Source organism: Chelonoidis abingdonii, chromosome 4, assembly GCF_003597395.2.
Source record: "Chelonoidis abingdonii isolate Lonesome George chromosome 4, CheloAbing_2.0, whole genome shotgun sequence".
Classification (NCBI taxonomy): Eukaryota; Metazoa; Chordata; order Testudines; family Testudinidae; genus Chelonoidis; species Chelonoidis abingdonii.
Window position 1 is genome coordinate 130,196,477 of NC_133772.1, and position 19,396 is coordinate 130,215,872.

The 19,396-nt window shown below is 40.6% G+C and overlaps 1 protein-coding gene across 1 annotated transcript in view; it reads left to right on the top strand.

The window, feature by feature from the left end:
• YY1 (YY1 transcription factor) overlaps positions 1 to 19,396 on the top strand; it is a 47,886-nt gene that overhangs the window by 18,177 nt on the left and 10,313 nt on the right. The window contains exons 2-3 of the mRNA XM_032763486.2: positions 3,507 to 3,669; positions 15,905 to 15,965. Of these exons, the coding sequence (XP_032619377.1) occupies positions 3,507 to 3,669; positions 15,905 to 15,965 (224 nt within the window). The remainder of the gene's footprint in view (positions 1 to 3,506; positions 3,670 to 15,904; positions 15,966 to 19,396) is intronic.

Below are 19,396 nucleotides of genomic sequence, written 5' to 3' on the forward strand. Positions count from 1 at the left end.
CCTTGTAGCTAAAAGAAGGGATCACTATTTGCTAGGTACCAAAACAAAGTTTTCATGCTTTGTGGTAGGAACTCTTTTATAGTACTAGTGTTTTACTCAGTAATTTACTCATGTAGAACATGGTTTTCAGGATATTTGTGGAAATGATCTTGGTTGGCAGGCTCTTCAGAAGGAGAGGCATATCATTGAGGTAGTCTCTGACAGTTCTGAATTCTTACAGCTTTGGGGGAAGTGAGCATTATAGAATCTGTAGCTCTTGCTGCTAGGAGAAAGGATACTGTTTAGGAATATATGCATACAGTTTTCTTATTGACTAGTTCATCTGATGTGAGGCTGAAAATGGAAACTAACCTTTGTTTCTTGTAAATATCACCAAACTCCGATTGGAAGTTGGGAGAAGGTATAGGATTAGCTAAACAAGAGAGGCTATCAAAACTCATTGTGCTCCAAGGATTCAGGAGGTATAAAACTTAATTCAGAAATACAGAACTATAAACTTCCTGGAAGTTTAATGTTTCTAGCTGTCATAAATGTCAATTAATGCTGTTCATAAACTACTAACCATTTCGAAGAACATATTGTTAAACTTGAGGCTTCTGCATTTATAATACCTTCCTAAATTAGAGTGGTAGCTTCTCTTGTAGGTGCTGGAAAACAGATATGTTAAACATTTTGTACTTTCACTTTTAGTTAAATGTGTCTAATATTTTCAGCAGTTATTAGAGAAGGAAAGATGGAGAATCTGTAATATGAAGACTAGGAAGACTTTCTAGGTATTTTGTTCAATATGTATATTAGAGCTTTCTCTTTAACACACACTTTCATTTTGTTAGAAAAGTGTTTCATTTTTCACCATGAAACATTTAAGTGAACAGTATTTGAGCTGGTAGATCAGATTAAACTTCAAACTAGCAGTAACAATTCTAGAAATAGATTGGTGTAGCATAGTTTGAAAGCAGGTATTACAAATTGGTGAGTTGTCATTTTGGTATTTTTCAACACAGATAAAGGAGAGAAATTTCCTACAATGCAGGTCATTTGATAGTCTTTTCTTTCTTCTATACGTTACTGAACAATGGTGGTTTGTTACTTTCTGCATTTTGTTGTTCTTCTGTAACATGAATAACTAGCACATACTAACCCAGGCTAGTACCTTTTTTTTTCCTTTTTCTTGTTCACTGTTGTCCTCCTTCCCCACTCCTGCCCCATCTAGTACATTTTCTTTCTACTTCCTTTGCCTTGCCTTTTCTTAAAATGGGGGAGCTGTATCTGCCCTCTCTTATGCTGAGTCTTCGCTCTTTACTGTTGTGTTATCAACTCCCACTTTATATTTTTCTGGTGTGGCTCTGGGGCTCACTCATGGGACAAAAGTGGCTTGACAGAGCTACCCTAAATAAGCAAGGCAGTGGAAGTAGGATTATACTGGCAAGGAGATTATTTCTAACACTATATGTATGGGGCAGGTCTACACTACAGCAGGGATTGATGCTCTGAGATCAATCCACCAGTGGTCGATTTAGCGGGTCTAGTGAAGACCTACCAAATAGACTGCAGGTTGCTCTCCAGTCGACTCTTGTACTCTACCCCCAACAAGAAGAGTAAGGTAAGTCGACGGGAGATTTTCTCCCATCGACCTCTTGCCCCTTGAGCTGTAGACCCCGCAGTAACTCAACCTAAGGGATATAGACTCCAGCTACGTTATTCATGTGGTTGGAGTTGCGTAGCATAGGTCGACTTAACACAGTAGTGTAGACATAGCCACTGTGAGCTGTGGTAGAGGTACTGTGAACAGAGTAAAGCTGCTAACATCATACCTGATGTTTCATTACTCTGATCCTCGCTGTATTTTGGGAAGGCTCCTTGTGGATGGGAGAAAAAGAGATGGCTCTCTGAGTCTTTCTCCCAGCAGGGAAACACTCTGAGATGAATACTTCCCTAAGGCCCTCTCCACACTGAAGAGAGTTATTAGCTAGCTCCCCCTGCTGAATATGGGGCTTTAAAACATCAGTAGAGAGAAACTAGTATCTTCACCACTTCAGCAGGCTTGGGGGTGAGTGTTGAGCAGCATCACCAGGGACTCCTCCCTGCTCCCAGGCCTGGTGGAAACAGGGAATCCAAAGAAGGACCTGCAGAGTTGGTAGAGAGGAATACTCCCTAATCAGCTTTCTGATCAAAGGCCGGAATGATCCCTTCCTTTGTTTACACAGTGGGATAGGGAAGTGGGAACACAGTCTGATGTCCATGCTGGAAGAGGAAGCCCTTCAGCATGTGCAGGGGATTTTCATTGGCTGTCCTTTGCTCTCATGTTGTTTGATTAGGAAGGCAGCCAACAGAGTTCTCTCCACTGATTCATGCATTTTACTTGTTGGACCTATATGAAGGTGTGAAAACTGTTTATAGGGAAAAACAACAACAACCCAGAGTTGGCAGTTTGCCAAAGTAGACAGTTAAGATATCCTGTTTAGGCCATGTTTACACTACAGCGGCACAGCATAGACCAGCAGTTCTCAAACTTTGGGTTGGGACCCCAAAGTGGTTCGAGTCCCCATTTTAATGGGGTCGCCAATGCCAGCATTAGACCTGTTGGGACTCAGGGCTGAAGCCCAAGCTGCACCCTCACCCCAGGCAATGGGGCTCAGGCTCCACCCTTATGGTGCAATGAACTTTGAGAACCCATGGTGTAGGCGCTTCCTATATTGATGAAAGGGGTTTTTGCATAGCTGTATGTAATCTACCTCTCTGAGAGGCAGTAACTAGGTGGATGAACGAAGTCTTCTGTTGATCTAGCTGTGGTGATACGGTCAACCTAAACAGGTTACACATGGTGCAAAACTTTTCATAGCCTTGAGCAATGTAGCTAGGTTCACCTAAGTCTTAGGTGTATAGGCCTAAGCTAGAGAAATTTGGGTTTGCTGCACGGAAACTGGTCAGGAATAGGTAGGTAGATGTGTTTTTTGTCTTCCGTGATCATCTACATACCTATTGGCTCTGGCTACTAAAATCCTCCACCACATCTTCAGCATTTTGCCTTCAGAGGTGGTCTGTGGGGGTGCAATGTGCTTTTTACCCAGGTCCCCAGACATTTTGAGTGCTGTGGCATACCTGTTTCCTTTTTTTAAATACATATTTTGCACACTCCAAGATCCACCAGTTAAATGTATGCTTTATCTCTAGGATGTTCCTAGTGATACCCCATAACTTGCACTTAATTAGATCTAGTGTGTAAAAAAGAAAAAAGGAAAAAAAGTGTGTGCATATGTTCACCATGCCTCAGAAAATGTGTGTTGTGGTTTTTTTTATAACTTGTGGAACTGATTCCTGTTGACTCCTTAAAAGTAGCATAGGAGTCTAGAAGTGCACTGACATTGGTTGGAGAACATTAGAATTTTACTTTTTGCAATAGTTAATTTGCATTGAAATATTGGTCATGCAAGATGCCTAAAGATAGTATTCGTGGTGTTTGATTTAATATATGTAAACATCCAGGATAATTTTGTCTGTTTCAGATGATAAAAAAGACATTGACCATGAAACAGTGGTGGAAGAACAGATCATTGGTGAGAACTCTCCACCTGATTACTCAGAGTACATGACAGGAAAGAAACTTCCTCCTGGAGGAATACCTGGCATTGACCTTTCAGACCCCAAGCAGCTAGCTGAATTTGCTAGGTAAGTCACAAAAGAGCATCTGTTAAATCTAAAATGACTATCATTCTCTTGTTTTCTTAAATAAAACCTTCAAAAACGTGAACACTAGCTGTCAAATTACTTTGCCTGACTCCATTGTTTCCTATATTATTTCTCGTAAAGAGCCTGAGAAACAAACAGAGTAACAGGAACTTGGGTCAAGTATTCTCAATATTTTGTTTCCATTTCCCAAATGCTATAGTCTTTAAAATATTTAATTTTTATCAATGCCAGATAATTTTTTGTTTTACTCTTTAGTCTTTGTGGCGGAAAGGAATCGCATACCTTGAGAAGTTACATCTTTACACATGTCCTTACTATTGCTGTTTTGAAGGATTACCTGAGGCTAAAAATACATTTGAGTGAGAGGTGGCTACTTCCTTATTAGATTTGACAAATCAAACGTGCGACACTCAAAAGTTGTCCAGTACAATAAGAACAGGCCAGTAGTGTTGTTAATATTTTCATTCTTGACCACCTCAACCCCTATCAGTGTTTGTGGGTTCTACAACTTGCTCCACTACATCAAATTTAGTTTTCAACAGTTGAAAAACTGTACAAAACCAATCCATTGATCCTTTTTTTCTTAGTAATGGAAAATATCTTTTGTATTGTGTTTATCACAAAAAACCTTAACATGGGGGAGCGGGGGTGGAAGATTGCATAGTCAGTACTTAAGTTTAGGAAACATCAGTTCAGGTTGCCTGTGCGATCTTAATTTGGCCCATCCTGCATATGCATTATGATACAGCATCTAATTACATGATCACTCACTGGTTGAGTGTATAGGCGTCCTTAATTGTGGCATTTTCTAAACTTTGAGCATTTGAGTAATCTTGTTTTTAAAACTGAAATATTAGCCCATGTGGTATGGTGCCACATAATTTGTGCAGGGCTTGGGGAACATTAGATCCACAGCCCAGATTTCTACCAGTTGAGACAATAGTGAAATTAGTAGCAAGTAGTCAGCTGTTACCTCTGTATGGGCCAGCCACTAGAGGGGGAAGAGATGTACAGTAGAACCTCAGAGTTACAAACACCAGAGTCACGAACTGACCAGTCAACCACATACCTCATTTGGAACTGGAAGTACACAACCAGGCAGCAACAGAGACCAAAAAAAAAAAGCAAGTACAGTACTGTGTTAAACGTAACCTGCTAAAAAAAAAAAAAAAAATGGAAAGCAGCATTTTTATTCTGCACAGTAAAGCTTCAAAGTTGTATTAAGTCAATTTCAGTTGTAAACTTTTGAAATAACCATAAAGTTTCATACAGTTACTAGCAGTCTCCAGTTCCCAAGGTGTTTATAAGTCTGAGGTTCTGCTGTAACTTCTGCCAGTGGGGTTCACAGCTGTTTGCTAGACAGCAGGGGAATACTGGTTTCCATTCCAGGTTTTGGTGGGAAGTGTACGTAGATCCTTCTGTCTCTACTCCCTCTGCTCCTGTTCCCCTTCCATAGTCTACCTCTGCTATTGTCATCCCCTTATGCTGCTTCAGTGCTAGCAGAATAGCACAGAGAAAACAGTGTATAGTCTTTCTGCTGTTGTTTCTGGTATCAAAGTTCCTCCCCAGCTGCTGGGGAGACACAACTGTTGGGAAAAATGCTTGTCTCTATGGTGGGGCATGATCAAAATCTGAGGATGATGTATGTGCAGTTCAGCTGGCCTGTAGAAACTGTTTGGCAATAGAGTATGCTCAGTGCATATAAAATCTGACTGTAAGGCTGACAGCTTCTACCAGCTTTTACTGAAAATGTGCAAACTGCAATTTTCCACCCTCCCCCTGAAATTTTGATATGTTGGCCAAATTTGTGCAGACTTTCACAAGGATAGCAAAAGGTACATTGCTGATATGATTGGAGCATAGATTTGAAAGCATCTCAAATGGTGGTAAGAATTTTTTAATATGGGCAAAAATATATATTTTCCCTGTCCTGATGCTAGTGTCAGGAAGGAGTTAAAATTCAGCCAGTGCGTGCGCAAAAAAACCAAACCAATCTGCTGAAAATCCATAATTTCTGCCAATACATAATTTAGCTCATCGGTAAGAGAGAACAATGCTGATCACCCTTAAGGCTCCCCCTGATATCTGTAAGCATTCATTCTTACCCTTCCCCACCCTGCCTCTTCGCCCCGGAAGTAGTCACAGATAACTGATGTAACCAAAATGGGTCTATAAATATGTATTGTTCCTATTATCTTTTTTTAAAAGTGTTTTCTTTATAACAATGTTTGCCCCTATAAATACAAAATAAATGCAGATAAATTAATAAAATTTATATAACTGGCCACTATGGCACCATATTTTTAAAGCTGCTTGCCATTCTTCTCAATACTATAAATAAACCCTCTTCAATATAATCTGTGCTTGCCAAATTCTTAAAAAAAAATAATAAAAAAAAATTGCCTAACACTAGGAAATGTTTCAACTGTAGGATTTTTTAAATTTATTTTTTGAATTTTTTTTCCAGTAAGTCAGCCTGCAGCAGACATGAAAAAGTTCAGCCTGAACTTTAACTATAGGTGGTTCCACCTGTGTGGCTTATATTTCATAATTACTTATGAAGTGTTGGTGTATATAGTCGTCATAATAAACTAATTTCAAAAAATAAGATTACGTTACAAGAAAAACACTTGCTTTGATCTTAACTTATGTCAGTATTATCTAGAATTTTTGTCAAAGCAAGTTTAGTTCTATATGCTATCCTGCCTATACATACTGCTGTGGGTTGCATCCATCAGGTTAGTTATCTGGGTGTTCATTTGTTTTTTAAATGAATTTAAATGTTTGATTCTGTTGTGCTACTTTATAACTGAGTGTGATTACCTGCTACAGAATCTACTTAATACTCTTCTGGATTTTTTTTAATGTGAATTATTCTTGCAAATACTGGATGTTGCTATGTTGTGGCTTGTCTGACTACTCAAACTGTTCTCTTACTGATGAATTGTCTGTCAGGGTTATTTTTTTTGAGGTTTTTAGCTTTAACTGCCACATGGATTCTGTTGGGTCTTCACTAAAAAGAATGTACTGCATATGTTATCTTACAGAGAAAAGGAGACTTGTTATGAACTAACTTTTTGCTATCCTAGAATTTTTAGCAAGTAGCATTATAAATCAACAGGCAAATTATTTTTTTGAGCATACAATTGCTGTTCTTTGAAGTCAGTTATGTTTTTATATTTATTCCATCTGTTTTTATACTGGAGCCATTCTATGGTATCTGAACACCTTAGGAATGCTATCAAAATTGACAAGCCTCAAACTTGACTTACCAACCATTGTGTGTTCATCACAGTCAGGAAAACTCAATCATGTCACTGCCTGGTAGTATGATTGTGTTGTATATGACGAATAGGATGGACAAAACCTTCCTAAAACAGTGAACGCTTAGAGGTTTTCAGTCAGTAGAGAATCACTTTCAAGAAATCTCTTCTTTTTTTACCACCTTTGCTGTTGTAAAGTTAATTGGGCCAGTTTTAGAGAGAACTAATGACAATGTGTATAATTCAGTTTTATAAAACTATGAATGGATGGCACAGTAAAACAAGTCCTAGTCTTCTGATGCCCATGCATTGCTGTTTAGGGCCTCAGTCCTGTTTTGTGTTTGGGTCAATGGGGGGGCAGGGAAATCAACTTGAATGATGCAGGATCAAGCTCTAATTTTCCCTTGGTTAAAGTTTACTACTGATTCAGTTTTTACCTTGATTAAGATACCCGAGTGCAAGGAAGGGGAACTGTAGTACAAAACAGGGAGAGAATAAAAAGTGAGAGAATTGAAATTTGACAATTGATTAGGGCATATGAAGGGCTTGGCGGCTTGTTTTTGCTACAGTAGCAAATGGTCATATTTAGTGTGTGGTTTCTCAGTTGTAGTGACTTAAGGATTTCCTAAATTTTACTTATCTAGTAATATTTTGAAAGTGACAGTGAACTTGAAATCCAGTCAATTTAAAGAATTGACAAAGTAATTTATGGTACCAAATGTACCCTTGAATCCCACTGGCAGTTTTCGTGGTTTAAGAATCCAGTCATATTTTACTAGCTTTAAAAATGTTCTCTTCCTTGTTGGTGTGTACAAGATACGCACAAACTTAAAGGGTGAATGGGAAAACTGGATAGACAGTGTTATGCAGGGCTGCTGTGTTTGCCTCCATTCCTTATATTGATAGGAGGATGTGCTGTAGTGATTTGCAGAAATCACTGTACCAACTTCACTACTGAGACATCTTATTGATCCTCAAGAATGAAGTTCTGAGGCTAAGGTTCACTTCCAAACCCACAGGCAGCTGTGGGTCAGCTAGCACTATAGGTGCCCTTGAGTAACATAGCAGAATTCTTTTTCATGCTCCTCTGTAATACATTCTGCTACTCAAGCCTTTATGTTGGGATTGCAGTTACGTTTAGTGGTCAACTTCAGACAAGCTTCTAGTATTTAGGACATTCTCCTATCACTTTTTTTTTTTTAAAGATTCCATTTCACTTACGCTTTTAATATCTAATCTCTGTTGAGAGCATGTGTTGCTGTTACAGTGAGTAGCCAGATTGTCCCTTAAAATGCATTTCCCGTATAGCTTGTGGTGGTGGTGATTCCTTTGTCTCTGATGTATGGAGCTGGAATTTTGGACCCTTGGTTAAACCTTGCAGGAACAAGTACAGCTATGCCTGACAGTAGTTCATAAGTTCTAAAATTGCTGAAAATATTGTACACCTCCACCCCAATATAATGCGGTCCATGGGAGCCGAAAAATCTCACCGTGTTATAGGTGAGACCATGTTACATCAGGTTAGGGAGAAGAACCACTCCCCTCCCCAACCCAGCTCATCTCCGCTCTGCCTGCTCCCTGAGCGCGCTGCCGCCGCTCTGCTTTTCCCTCCCTTCCAGACTTGCAACGCCAATCAGCTGTTTGGCCCAGCAAGCCTGGAAGGGAGTGGGGAGAAGAAACAGAGTGGCGATGGGGCACTCAGGGGAGGATGTGGAGATGAGCTGGAGTGGGGAGCAGTTCCTCTGTGGCCCCCCTGCCCCAGCTCACCTCTGCCTCCTCCCATGAGCGCACCACAGCTCTGCTTCTCCCTCCCTCCCTCCCAGGCTTGCCACGTCAATCAGCTGTTTGGCATGTTGGCACGGTAAGCCTGGGAGGGATGAGAAGTGGCACTGCAGCGAACTCGTGGGAGGAGGCAGAGAGGAGGTGAGCTGGGGTGGGGAGCGCTGCAGCAAGTAATGCAGGTGCAGAGGAACTGCTTGTCGTAACATGAATTCGGCTATAATGAGGTAAAGCAGCGCCATCCCCCGGAGTGCTGCTTTACCGCATTATATCCAAATTCACGTTATATAGGACTGCATTATATGGGGGTAGAGGTGTATGTAACAAGTTGCATCAGAATAGTGTAATCTGTTGGGTAGCACTATCCAGTTAAGGCGTATTCTGACATGAATGGATGCATAAACTTGTCACTTCCAAATCTTTATACAGGGTTTATGAAGAGTGCTGGCATTATTTGTGTTAAACAGGACCAGAAAATGTAAATAACGATATACCTCAAACAGTATAACTGATGGCAGATTTTTCTCTCTTTGGTTTGCTTATTACAGGCTAACAATTCTGTTTGGGGGTTTAAAATGTGAATGATTTTTAAGCTCTTTACATTGTCTACTATTTAATAGATAAAATCTATAGGAGTGTATGTCTTTGCATGGGATGGTGAGAATCTCTTTAAATGAAAGACTAAAATGGAGCATTTTCTAAATTTTGCTGTTAAGCAAAACTTACACTGAAGTGTAACAATTCCATGATTGTCTGGTACTAGAACCTAGTGGAAGTAAATAAACAGTAGCTGTAATTCTGGCAGTTAGGAACAGTGGTGGCTTATTTTTCCCCTTTTCTTTAAAAATAAATAAATGTGCTTAAACATAAGTTTAAAAAGTTGGCCTCTGATTTTTTTTCTAAGCACTGTTAATGTGGCTGAACTGCTTAGAAACAGCAAAAGTACAAATAAAGAGGAAGTAAAATATGAAGAAAGAAAAAGGGGAAAGTATAACAGGTGGGAAGTTGCCACAACCCTGAGTCTTAGTCATAACGTTCTTCCTTGTTTAGCTTCTCCCTTTTGGCTCCTCTGTTCTTTCATTCACACTTCTTTCTCCACTTCTGCATGCCGTCCAAGCAGTAATCCTCTTCCTCTCCTGCATCCCCTTCACATCTCTCTAGTGCACTCTTTGAATGAGGGCCAGAATGGGAACTCTCCTTGCAATTGACCCCCACCTCCCAGAATTGATAGAGCAAAGGAGAGGAAACTATTTTAGCCATTGGTCATGTCAACCACTGCCACTTCTGCCACCAACTGAAGTGCTCTGGGCACTTCATCCGTGGAATGAGGGCAGGCCTACACTACAGAATTACTTTGCTATAATTACATTGATCCAGGGGTGTGACTTTTTCACACCTCTGAGTGACATACTTATAGCGACCTAAGCGCCAGTGTAGATGGCGCTATGTCAACGGGAGAGCTTCTCTTGACCACATAGCTACTGCTTCTTGTGGAGGTGGATTAACTACGCTAACAGGAGAATTCTCTCCCATTGGTGTAGAAAGCTTCATGAAAGCGCTACAGATGCAGTTTTAAGTGTAAACCTGCTCTTAGTCTCCTAGGTTAATAGCCTTAAAGACATCTGTGGTTGTTATGCTTGAGTGGGTTTTTTCTCACAAAAAAAGCTTGTTTCCTCACAAAAATGGCGGATTTGTTTGTTCTTTTCAAAATAAGGTACCTTGTTCTGCTCAACTGTGTGAGAACGTGGCCTTCACAGTGCAAAACAAGAATTGTTTTCTCTACTTGCAACAGAAATGATGATTGCATTTTCCAGAGCCTTGAATTGAAGGAGAAATTCTTATTCCATTTTATCGCAACTCTCTCTACCTTACTGTGACCCAACTATGCTAAAACGCTAACTAAAACACCAGGATTAAAAACTCTTTAAAAGATCATAGATTGTATTAGGGCAGCTTTGTACCACTCTTGTGGTGCAAAATTTAAAAATGACTTCATAAAGACCCAAATTTCCTATTTCTAACAAATATAAAGTTTAAATTCTTCTTGCAATAGCAATTGTCTACTAGGATTCCACTCTTGGTGAACATATACTCTAGGTACACAAGATCAGGTTCTTTTGGCCAGCAATGTCTGATGGGGCCACGTCTGTGGCCCAGATGTTCTAGCACCTCTTTTTAGGGCTTAAAGGGCAGAGCAGACCCAGCCTCAGTTCTTACCACCTGCAGCTGTGAGATGGAACTCCCTGCCTGCTTCTCTGAGCGCTGTGCTAATTTTAGTATTGATGGTTAGTCTTATTGTCCTGGTGCAATCTGTGCACGCACAGATTCCTTATTTTATGTATGTTCTGTTTCGTAGGCTAAACCACCACTTCAGGGACTCCAGAAGAATAGTAGAAGCAAAATCTTCATGGTTTAAAACCTGCCTTAATGTGACACTTGAGTGCCACTTAGTGATAGACAGTTTAGGTGTCCATTTAGTTTGAGGAAACATTCCTAAGTGGTGTACTGAATGTTGTTCATTTTCAAGTGGACTCAAAAGTTTGAGGATCTCACTTAAAATTGTTCCTCTTGAAGCACTCAAAGCAGGCTTTCTTGGACACAGCTAGACATCAGTTGCCTGGTCATTCCCTGTGCATGAGTTCCCTGGTAAGCCCAGAGTCTATACCAAACTCTTGAACTTCATCAACCAAGAGGCATGGTCATCTGCCTTCATTCCAGCTTCTGAGGGCTAGGAAGAAGCAGTGCTCCAGAAATGACCCAAGATATAGGTACCTTAACTCTTTCTTTTGCCTTGACCCATAAGTCTGATTGAGCAATCAAAGGGCAGTCAACAGCCTGAGAGGGGTCCCTTTGGCACCTTGGTACTGACTTTTAAGAGAATGCTGGTAATAACCACTAAAGCTATGGACTGCATCTCTTGGAACCAGTCCTTTATCACCCAAGGCTCCTGTTCAGATAACTTCACAAATGTGTTTCTGAGGGTCCAATGGATTGATACCTACTGGGTCAGTACCCCAGGCATATCAGGTACGGTGATTTTTTTTTCATCTGTATACCCAGTATCAGAGTCTCCTCTCCATGAGAGCTTGAAGTTGATGATGACTAATCCACATTGGCCAAGTACTTTTTTTGAAGTGGTGATATAAATGTACTCAAGATGGTGTTATCCATCAGCCAATCATTTTTGAGCCATACCCTACATATATGGCAGTAAAGCTTGACTGCTTTGTCCATTCATCAACACATCAAGACGACCTGCAAAATCCCATTGAGTTGCAAACTTGCTGGCAACTCATGGGTGTTAGTGTTGCCACCTTACAGACAGCTACCAGTTCCCTAGTGATTATACCTGCTTAATGCTGTGAATTATCTTAGGGCTCCAGTTGTCATTGTAACAAGTTGTACTCAGTGATCAATTCTGTCCTGCATATCATCAATGGTACAACCCAGACAACTCCAGTTTCCAGCATTCCAATCCTGGTTGGCATTGCTTCCCCAGTAATTAGGCATAAGGCAAGGCTCTGGCCCCATTACTGTGTGCAGCAACCATCAAGCCAGCTTACTTCATAATTTTGTCTCAAACCATAACAGAAACATTTGCTAAAGTGTTTTCTGAAATAGTTGATCCCATCAGACAACCTTTCTAAGGAACCTGTTGCCACTGTAGTGCAGGACTATATTTTTGGAGCAGTGGCACATTTCTTGGCAGTTAGACAGCTTAGATCTATATTTCCTAGGCGCTCAGGATTAGCTCTCTCAAGACCTTCAGAATAATCGTATGAACCAAAAGATCCTTACAATGGGATGTGTTGTCATCACAGGCCGTTTTACTTGCATCTTTATCATTGGGTCTTCCTGAGCTTCCTATCCTGCTCCCATGGAGCTCAAGAACTGTGCGCTATTTGGTTAAAGAATGCCCTCTTTATCATATTGATGGTGTGTAGATGCACTTAACAGAGTGGCTACATCTCATACCCATTCTAGAATCTAATTCATTGTTTGTGCCATCAGAAACCATATACCAGGAGAAGGAAAAGCATCGGCTAGCAAGTTCTTGGTATAGCAGGTCAAGAAGATATCTCTGGTACTGAATTAACCCACTGCCCTTTTAAAGAGCACAACAGAGCCCGGGCACTTCTGACAGGATGTCTTGGAAGCCATGTATTCTTTGTCTTCATCCCTATTGGGGCTCAATAGGGGCGACTCCTTCCATTCCTTTTGGGTTGTACAATGTGAGTCAGAAAGGGATCTGTAAGGGACAGCAGTATATGACTTAGGGCGCATGGGGGAAACATCCTTCCTGATTTTACGTGCACCACACACCCTCATGTGTCCCTCAATGCAGTATCCATACCCATATCAGCTCTGACTTGACTGGACACCCAGGGGAGTACAGCTGTATTCATGCAAGCCTGAGTAATCTGCCTCCTTGTGGATTAGTTCATACTGCCTCTTTGGGCAGCAGTATCTAACAAGTCAAATCAGCTAGTGCAGCCTTAGAGCCTCAAAGTATCAAGAGGAAGGTAATGAATGCTACAAGGGGAAGAATGAGGCAGTAAATTAACATTGTCTTTAGCTGATGACTTCAAGGCATTTCAGGACCTCATCAGGTCCATGGCAGAGACTCTAGATACACCTCTGAAAGTGATGCAGGAGAAATCTTTTTCAAACTCCTGCACATTTTACACACTTCCATTGCTGGCAGGCTCATCTTGCTTATAAATGAGGATAATCCCACAAAAGACTTGTGACATGCACTAGCTTCGATTTTGGCCACATCCAAGTGGGCTGACAAGAGATTCCGCATCCCTTCCAAAGAACTTGGAGTACTTTTATTCCCATTCATTATCAAAGTTGTTTCTGGAAGCTGCGGCCCAAGAGAGATCAAAGTGGCAGGTATCTCCCAAATCTATATCTAAGGGGAGAGATTTAAAAAGACTGGGCCTGTTTGGATGCAAGTATTCATTTATCAGCCTCCATATGCTGGTGGATAATTACCAAGTGCTTCTGTCCAAATAAAATTATTTGAATTGAGATTGACTGTTTGTGGATATGCTACCTCAATCACTGAGAAGAACTAAAGACCATCCCGATCTGAAGGATAGCTGATAACCTGCATCCAATTGTAGGCTGCAGTAAACAGTATAGCGGGATGTACTTCGTTTACATTGGTGGTCGTGAAAAGATCTTACTTTTTCCAATCATGAGGGATTTTCCAGGGAGGTCCAAACAAAAATTGACGACCTTTTGAAGATAACTTTTTTCTTCAGAGTGGTGAATTCCTCTGTTTCTTAAAGGAATCTATGGTGGCTACATTCTCCTGATCTCTTTTCCAGTACTAAGATGGAAGTAAGTGAGACAGGACTTCCTTCAGGCAATGTTTCTGTACCCCATACTGTTATCATTCTCAGACCTTGGAAGCTGCCCAGAAAGAAGAGGTTTCAGCCTTTCTCTGCTGCTGCATAGTCTGTTTTCTCTAGGAAGCAGGTTTGATGCCATTACTGAGAGCCTGGCAGAATCTTGAGATCTCTTCCCTTCTGTCTCTTCCTTCCCCTTCCATCCCCCACCTTGACAACTGTCTCCTTTTATTTTTGGTAAGCCTGGACTCAGATCAACTCAAGTCTTGGAAATAGTAAACAAGGGATATTCTATCCGATTCCATTCTCTTCCTGACCCTTTAGCCCCATTCCCCATCCTCTTTGAGGGACCATTTTCACAAGATACTGTTCAAACAAAAAGTGGACTCCCTTCTACAATTTGGAGGAGGGACTCAGAGTTATAGGTCAAGGAGTTATTTCCATTATCTTTCTCATCCCAAAGACAACAAAGGGCTAATGCAATCCTTGGATGCATTAGAAAGGGGAAATCTTGGGTCAGACCAGAGGGTTGTTTTTTTTTTTTTTTACCTCTGTATTTGGCACTGGTGCAACTGCTGCTAGAAATACTGTCCAGTTCTGGTATCCGTGATTAAAGAGGATGTTTATAGATTGGGGAGGATTCAGAGAAAAGCCACAAGAATGGTTAAAGGATTAGAAAACCTGCCATTATAGCGATTAGACTCAAGAAGCTCTCTTTATTTAGCTTAATAAAGAGAAGTGTAAGGGTGATAGATTAGTCTATAAACCTCTACTTGGAACAAATATTTAATATTGGCCTCTTCGATCTAGCAGAGAAAAGTATAGCATGAATCAATGACTGGAAGTCAATGCTAGACACATTCAGACTGGAAAGAAGGTGTAAATTTTTAATAGTCTAAAAAATTGTGTTGGAGTCTCCATCACTGGCAATTTTTTTTTAATCATGATTGGATGTATTTCTAAAAGTTAAGTGCTAGGAATGATTTTGGAGAATTTCTGTGGCCTGTTATCAGATGGTCAGGCTAGATAATCCCAGTGGTCCCTTCTGGATTTGGAATTCATAAGAGTTGAAACATTAAAGATTCCCAACTTCAGAATGGTGACTCTGACCTCTATAGTTCCCTCATTAGATCCCTCAAGACTTTTGTGGTTCTTGATCTGCAAGATGCCTATTTTCAGATATCCATTTATCCAGCCCACAAGAAACTTTTCAGATTCTTAGTGGAAGCATCTCTCTATCTGTACAGGTCCTGTGCTCTCTCCACAGTTCTGCACTTTCACTATAAAGATTGCACTACAGTACTTGTATTTTTCAGTTCACCTCACACTATTTTTCTTTTTTACAGTGCAAATATTTGTAATAAAAAAAAAGTAAGCATTGTACACTTTGTATTCACATTGTAATTGAAATCGGGATACTTGGAAATGTAGAAAAATATTAACAATATTTATAATACTTAACAATGCATTTAAAACTGCAATTAATTGCAACTATTTTAAATCTAGTTTTGTGTTAGTTGCTTGTTAACTGCGATTGACAGCCTTACTTTAAATGTACAGTGTGCTGTATCCGAAAGATGCTTATGTAAAGATCTTCAGATTTTAAAGTTTGTGTTGTATGAACTAAAGTGCTTTTTCAAAATGCAAAAATATACTGTTACTGTATCTTTATATATCTCTCCTCGCTACAACATTAAACTGCAAGTACAGTTGATGTGTATGTAACTTGCAGGATTTTTTTTAATATTAAAGCAAACAGTTTTAGGAAGGTTGCTTCTACATACTTACCAGTGTTTCTTCTTTTGTTTATGTAAGAATGAAGCCACGAAAAATTAAAGAAGATGATGCTCCAAGAACGATAGCATGTCCTCACAAAGTAAGTGAAACTCTCAGAACTTAAGGCATTTTAGTGGTCAGTCACTTGTGGAACTGAATTTTGTCTCACTTTTTTTCTGTTAGGGAAGGAATAAGCTGAATATTTGTATTAAAGATAAATATTGAGGCCTATTACTTTAAATACAGTCACCTCTTTAGATGCTTTCCAGATGCTAAAAGATTTCCTCAACTCTTCCTACAAATTTTGTTATGAAATTCGCAGAAGGAAACCTTGTTTGCCTGTAAAATGATCATTGGAGTATGGCAGGACCCTTTGTCCCAGCAATGTAATTTTCCGTCTGACTATATGAAATACCTCATTAATCCTCTAGGCTCAACCCGAACTGTATTCCTTTAAGTTTCTGTACTGCTGTGTCTCACACCTGGCTCATGATATTGATAACTTGAAGGATCATTGGAGAACGTCATTCAGTAAAGGTCAAGGATATGTCTATTCCAGCGCAGATACGTAGACTTATGCTAGAAATAGCTGTATAGACATTGTGTCACTGGCAGAGGCTCAGGCTAGGCACCTGAGATCAGGCTTCTCTTGGGGGAATTCTTTGCCAATGCACAGTACAGAAATTTTCAGAAATTAATGTTGTGCATGCAGAATTTCCTTTTTTTCCTCACAGAAATGGGCTGCAGAGATGTTGGCTGTCACTAGAGGCCACTGGACCTGGCACAAGGCTAGGGGGAAGAGGAGGGAACTGGAGGGTTCCTAATAGCTGCAGTTCTCAGCATGCCCTGAAGGAAGGACGTGACGGCATGCAAGTCTTGGACCCAGCATCAGGCTCTTTCTCCCTCTGGTCTTGAGGGTGGGAGTGGAAGTGAGAGTGTCTGGGCTTGAGGGAGGTGCAGCTGGGTTCTCGGAGGGAAGGGAGCAGAGGAACTGGGTTGTCATAGGGGTTTCTTGAATACTCGTGGGGGAATTTTTGCTGACAGGTGTTTTGAAATAAATTACCAAATAATTGGAACTGGCATGATTATATAGTATGGTTGTTCTTGACAAAATCTGCAGAATTTTAAAATACTGTGGGCATAATTTCCCCAGGAGTAGCTCAAGCCCACCCTGGCTCCAAGCTTGTCTGGCTAGTGTGAGCCTCTGCCAGTGCCACAATGTCCACACAGCTATTTCTATCACATTAGCTTGGGCCCCTCTAGCACAAGTCTCGGTCCAAGCTGTAAGGCTGGTGTAGGGGTCTAATGTAGATAGACCCCTAGACCAGTGGCTCAACCTTTCCAGACTACTGTACAGGAACTCCTCACTTAACATTGTAGGTATGTTCATGAAAAATGTGACTTCAAGCAAAACGATGTTAAGCGAATCCAATTTCCCTATAAGAATTAATATAAATGAGGGGGTTAGGTTCCAGGAAAAAAGTTTCACCAGATAAGAGTGAGTCTGTCGCTCTCTCTCTCAGTAAAATACACATACACACAGAGTAAGTTTTAAACAAACATTTTAATACTGGTACACAGTGATGATGATTGTGAAGCTTGGTTCAGATGGAGGAGTCAGAGGGTGGGATATTTCCCAAGGAATGCCTTACTGCTAAATGAACTAGCAATTGACTGAGCCCTCAAGGGTTAACTCTCACAATACTGCAAGGCAGCAGGAAAGGAGGGAGGGCAGACACACATGCCCGCTGTGTGTGAGAGGGGAAAAAATGCACATTTCTCCTTTAAGTAGCTGACCCCAGGCTTAAGTACACTGCCTTGTTAATTAAATCAGGTTCCTGAGACCTGAGACAGCAGCTACTGCCTAGAAGCTCCCTCCCTCATGTGTCCCCCTGCTCTATGAAAGATGTGGTAAGCAGGGTGCAGGAGCAGAGGGGAGGGGGAAGATATCCTGACATTAGCCCCCTTCTTCCCCTCCTCCCTCCCATACATCAAGCAGGAGTCTCTGGGAGCAGCTTCAAGGCAGAGGGAGGAGCAGTACATGGCAGTGAGGGGAGGGACAGCTGCTGCACAGGGAATTTTGGGGAGTAGGGAGCTGATGGGGGGGCTGCTGGTCCACCCTGGTTCCAACCACCCACCAGCTAGCTCAATAGGCTGCTCTTCCCGCAAGCAGCGGACAAAACAGGCGGTTGCCAAACAATGTTAGAAGGGAGCATTTCGCAACTTTAAACAAGCATGTTCCCTAATTGATCAGCAACTTAACATCGAAACAACGTTAACTGGGACAACTTTAAGTGAGGAGTTCCTGTACGACTTTCAAGAGTTTGATTTTTGTCTTGTATACTCCCCAAGTTTCCCCTCACTTAAAAACGTACAAAATGAGACACAAAAATACAAGTGTCACAGCACACTATTACTGAAAAATTGCTTGTTTTCTCATTTTAACATATAATATTAGTCAATTGGAATATTAATATTGTACTTGCATTTCAGTGTATAGTATACAAAACCATATAAACAAATCATTGTCTATGAAATTTTAGTTTCTACTGACTTACTAGTGCTTTTCATGTAGCCTGTTGTAAAACTAGGCAAATATCTAGATGAGTTGATGTACCCACAGACATACACGTACCCCTGGTTGAGAACCACTGCCCTCGACTATTTAAACATCAGATCTTTTCTGCGACCACTACTTACATAAAGGAGAGCACTCTGGTCCCTTTTCTTATGGTTAGCACTTCTGTAAAGTTGTCTTTTGGTAGCGACTGTACAGTATTGTTGCAATATCTTGTCCATGGTAATTTAAAATATTATTTGATGGCATGAGCCTGTTCTGAAAACTATCCAAAGTGTATTCCTGAGATCAAGGTGTACCCAGCCTTGATATGAAGTCGTCATAGGTTGTGGGGCTTGGTTTCAAGATAGCATGAGCAGATATTTAATAGTGCACATTGCAGATCAGTAACCTAGGTTTGTTCCTTACTAGCCTTGAGCCCAAACATCTACTCTGGGAACACTGAGCTCCTATTCAGGCTCTGTTTCAGAATGTAGGTTCATCTTTCCTTAAAGTTGTACTTGGAGACCCAGAGTTAAATTATTCTTCCTCTGAGGAGAGATGTTTGTTCTTCACAACTTTAAATCAATCCTGCTCTTACTTCTCTGATTTAATTATACTTTTGATAAGCCATTACATTGTCTACGTTTGGTGGGAGAAGAAAAGTAATACTTCCTTATTGCGTCTCTTCCACTCCCAAAAAGTTCCTTTATCAGTGTAGAGGTAACTTTTAGGACAACTTCGTTACTTCTGTGTAATCAAGAAATACCTCGAGACTTTCCTTCTCCTTTCCACTGAGTAGTTGGGATTTTAAAATCCATATAAATAGTTTTTTCATCCCACCCATTTATGAAGTTTAACTTTTGAATAAAGATATGGAAATCTTGAAGCCTGTTAATCAAAGGCATTGTGAAGCCTGTGGGGAAAACTTTTTTTATTTAGAAGTGGTGGCTCCTTGGTTTTTCAAAACTTAA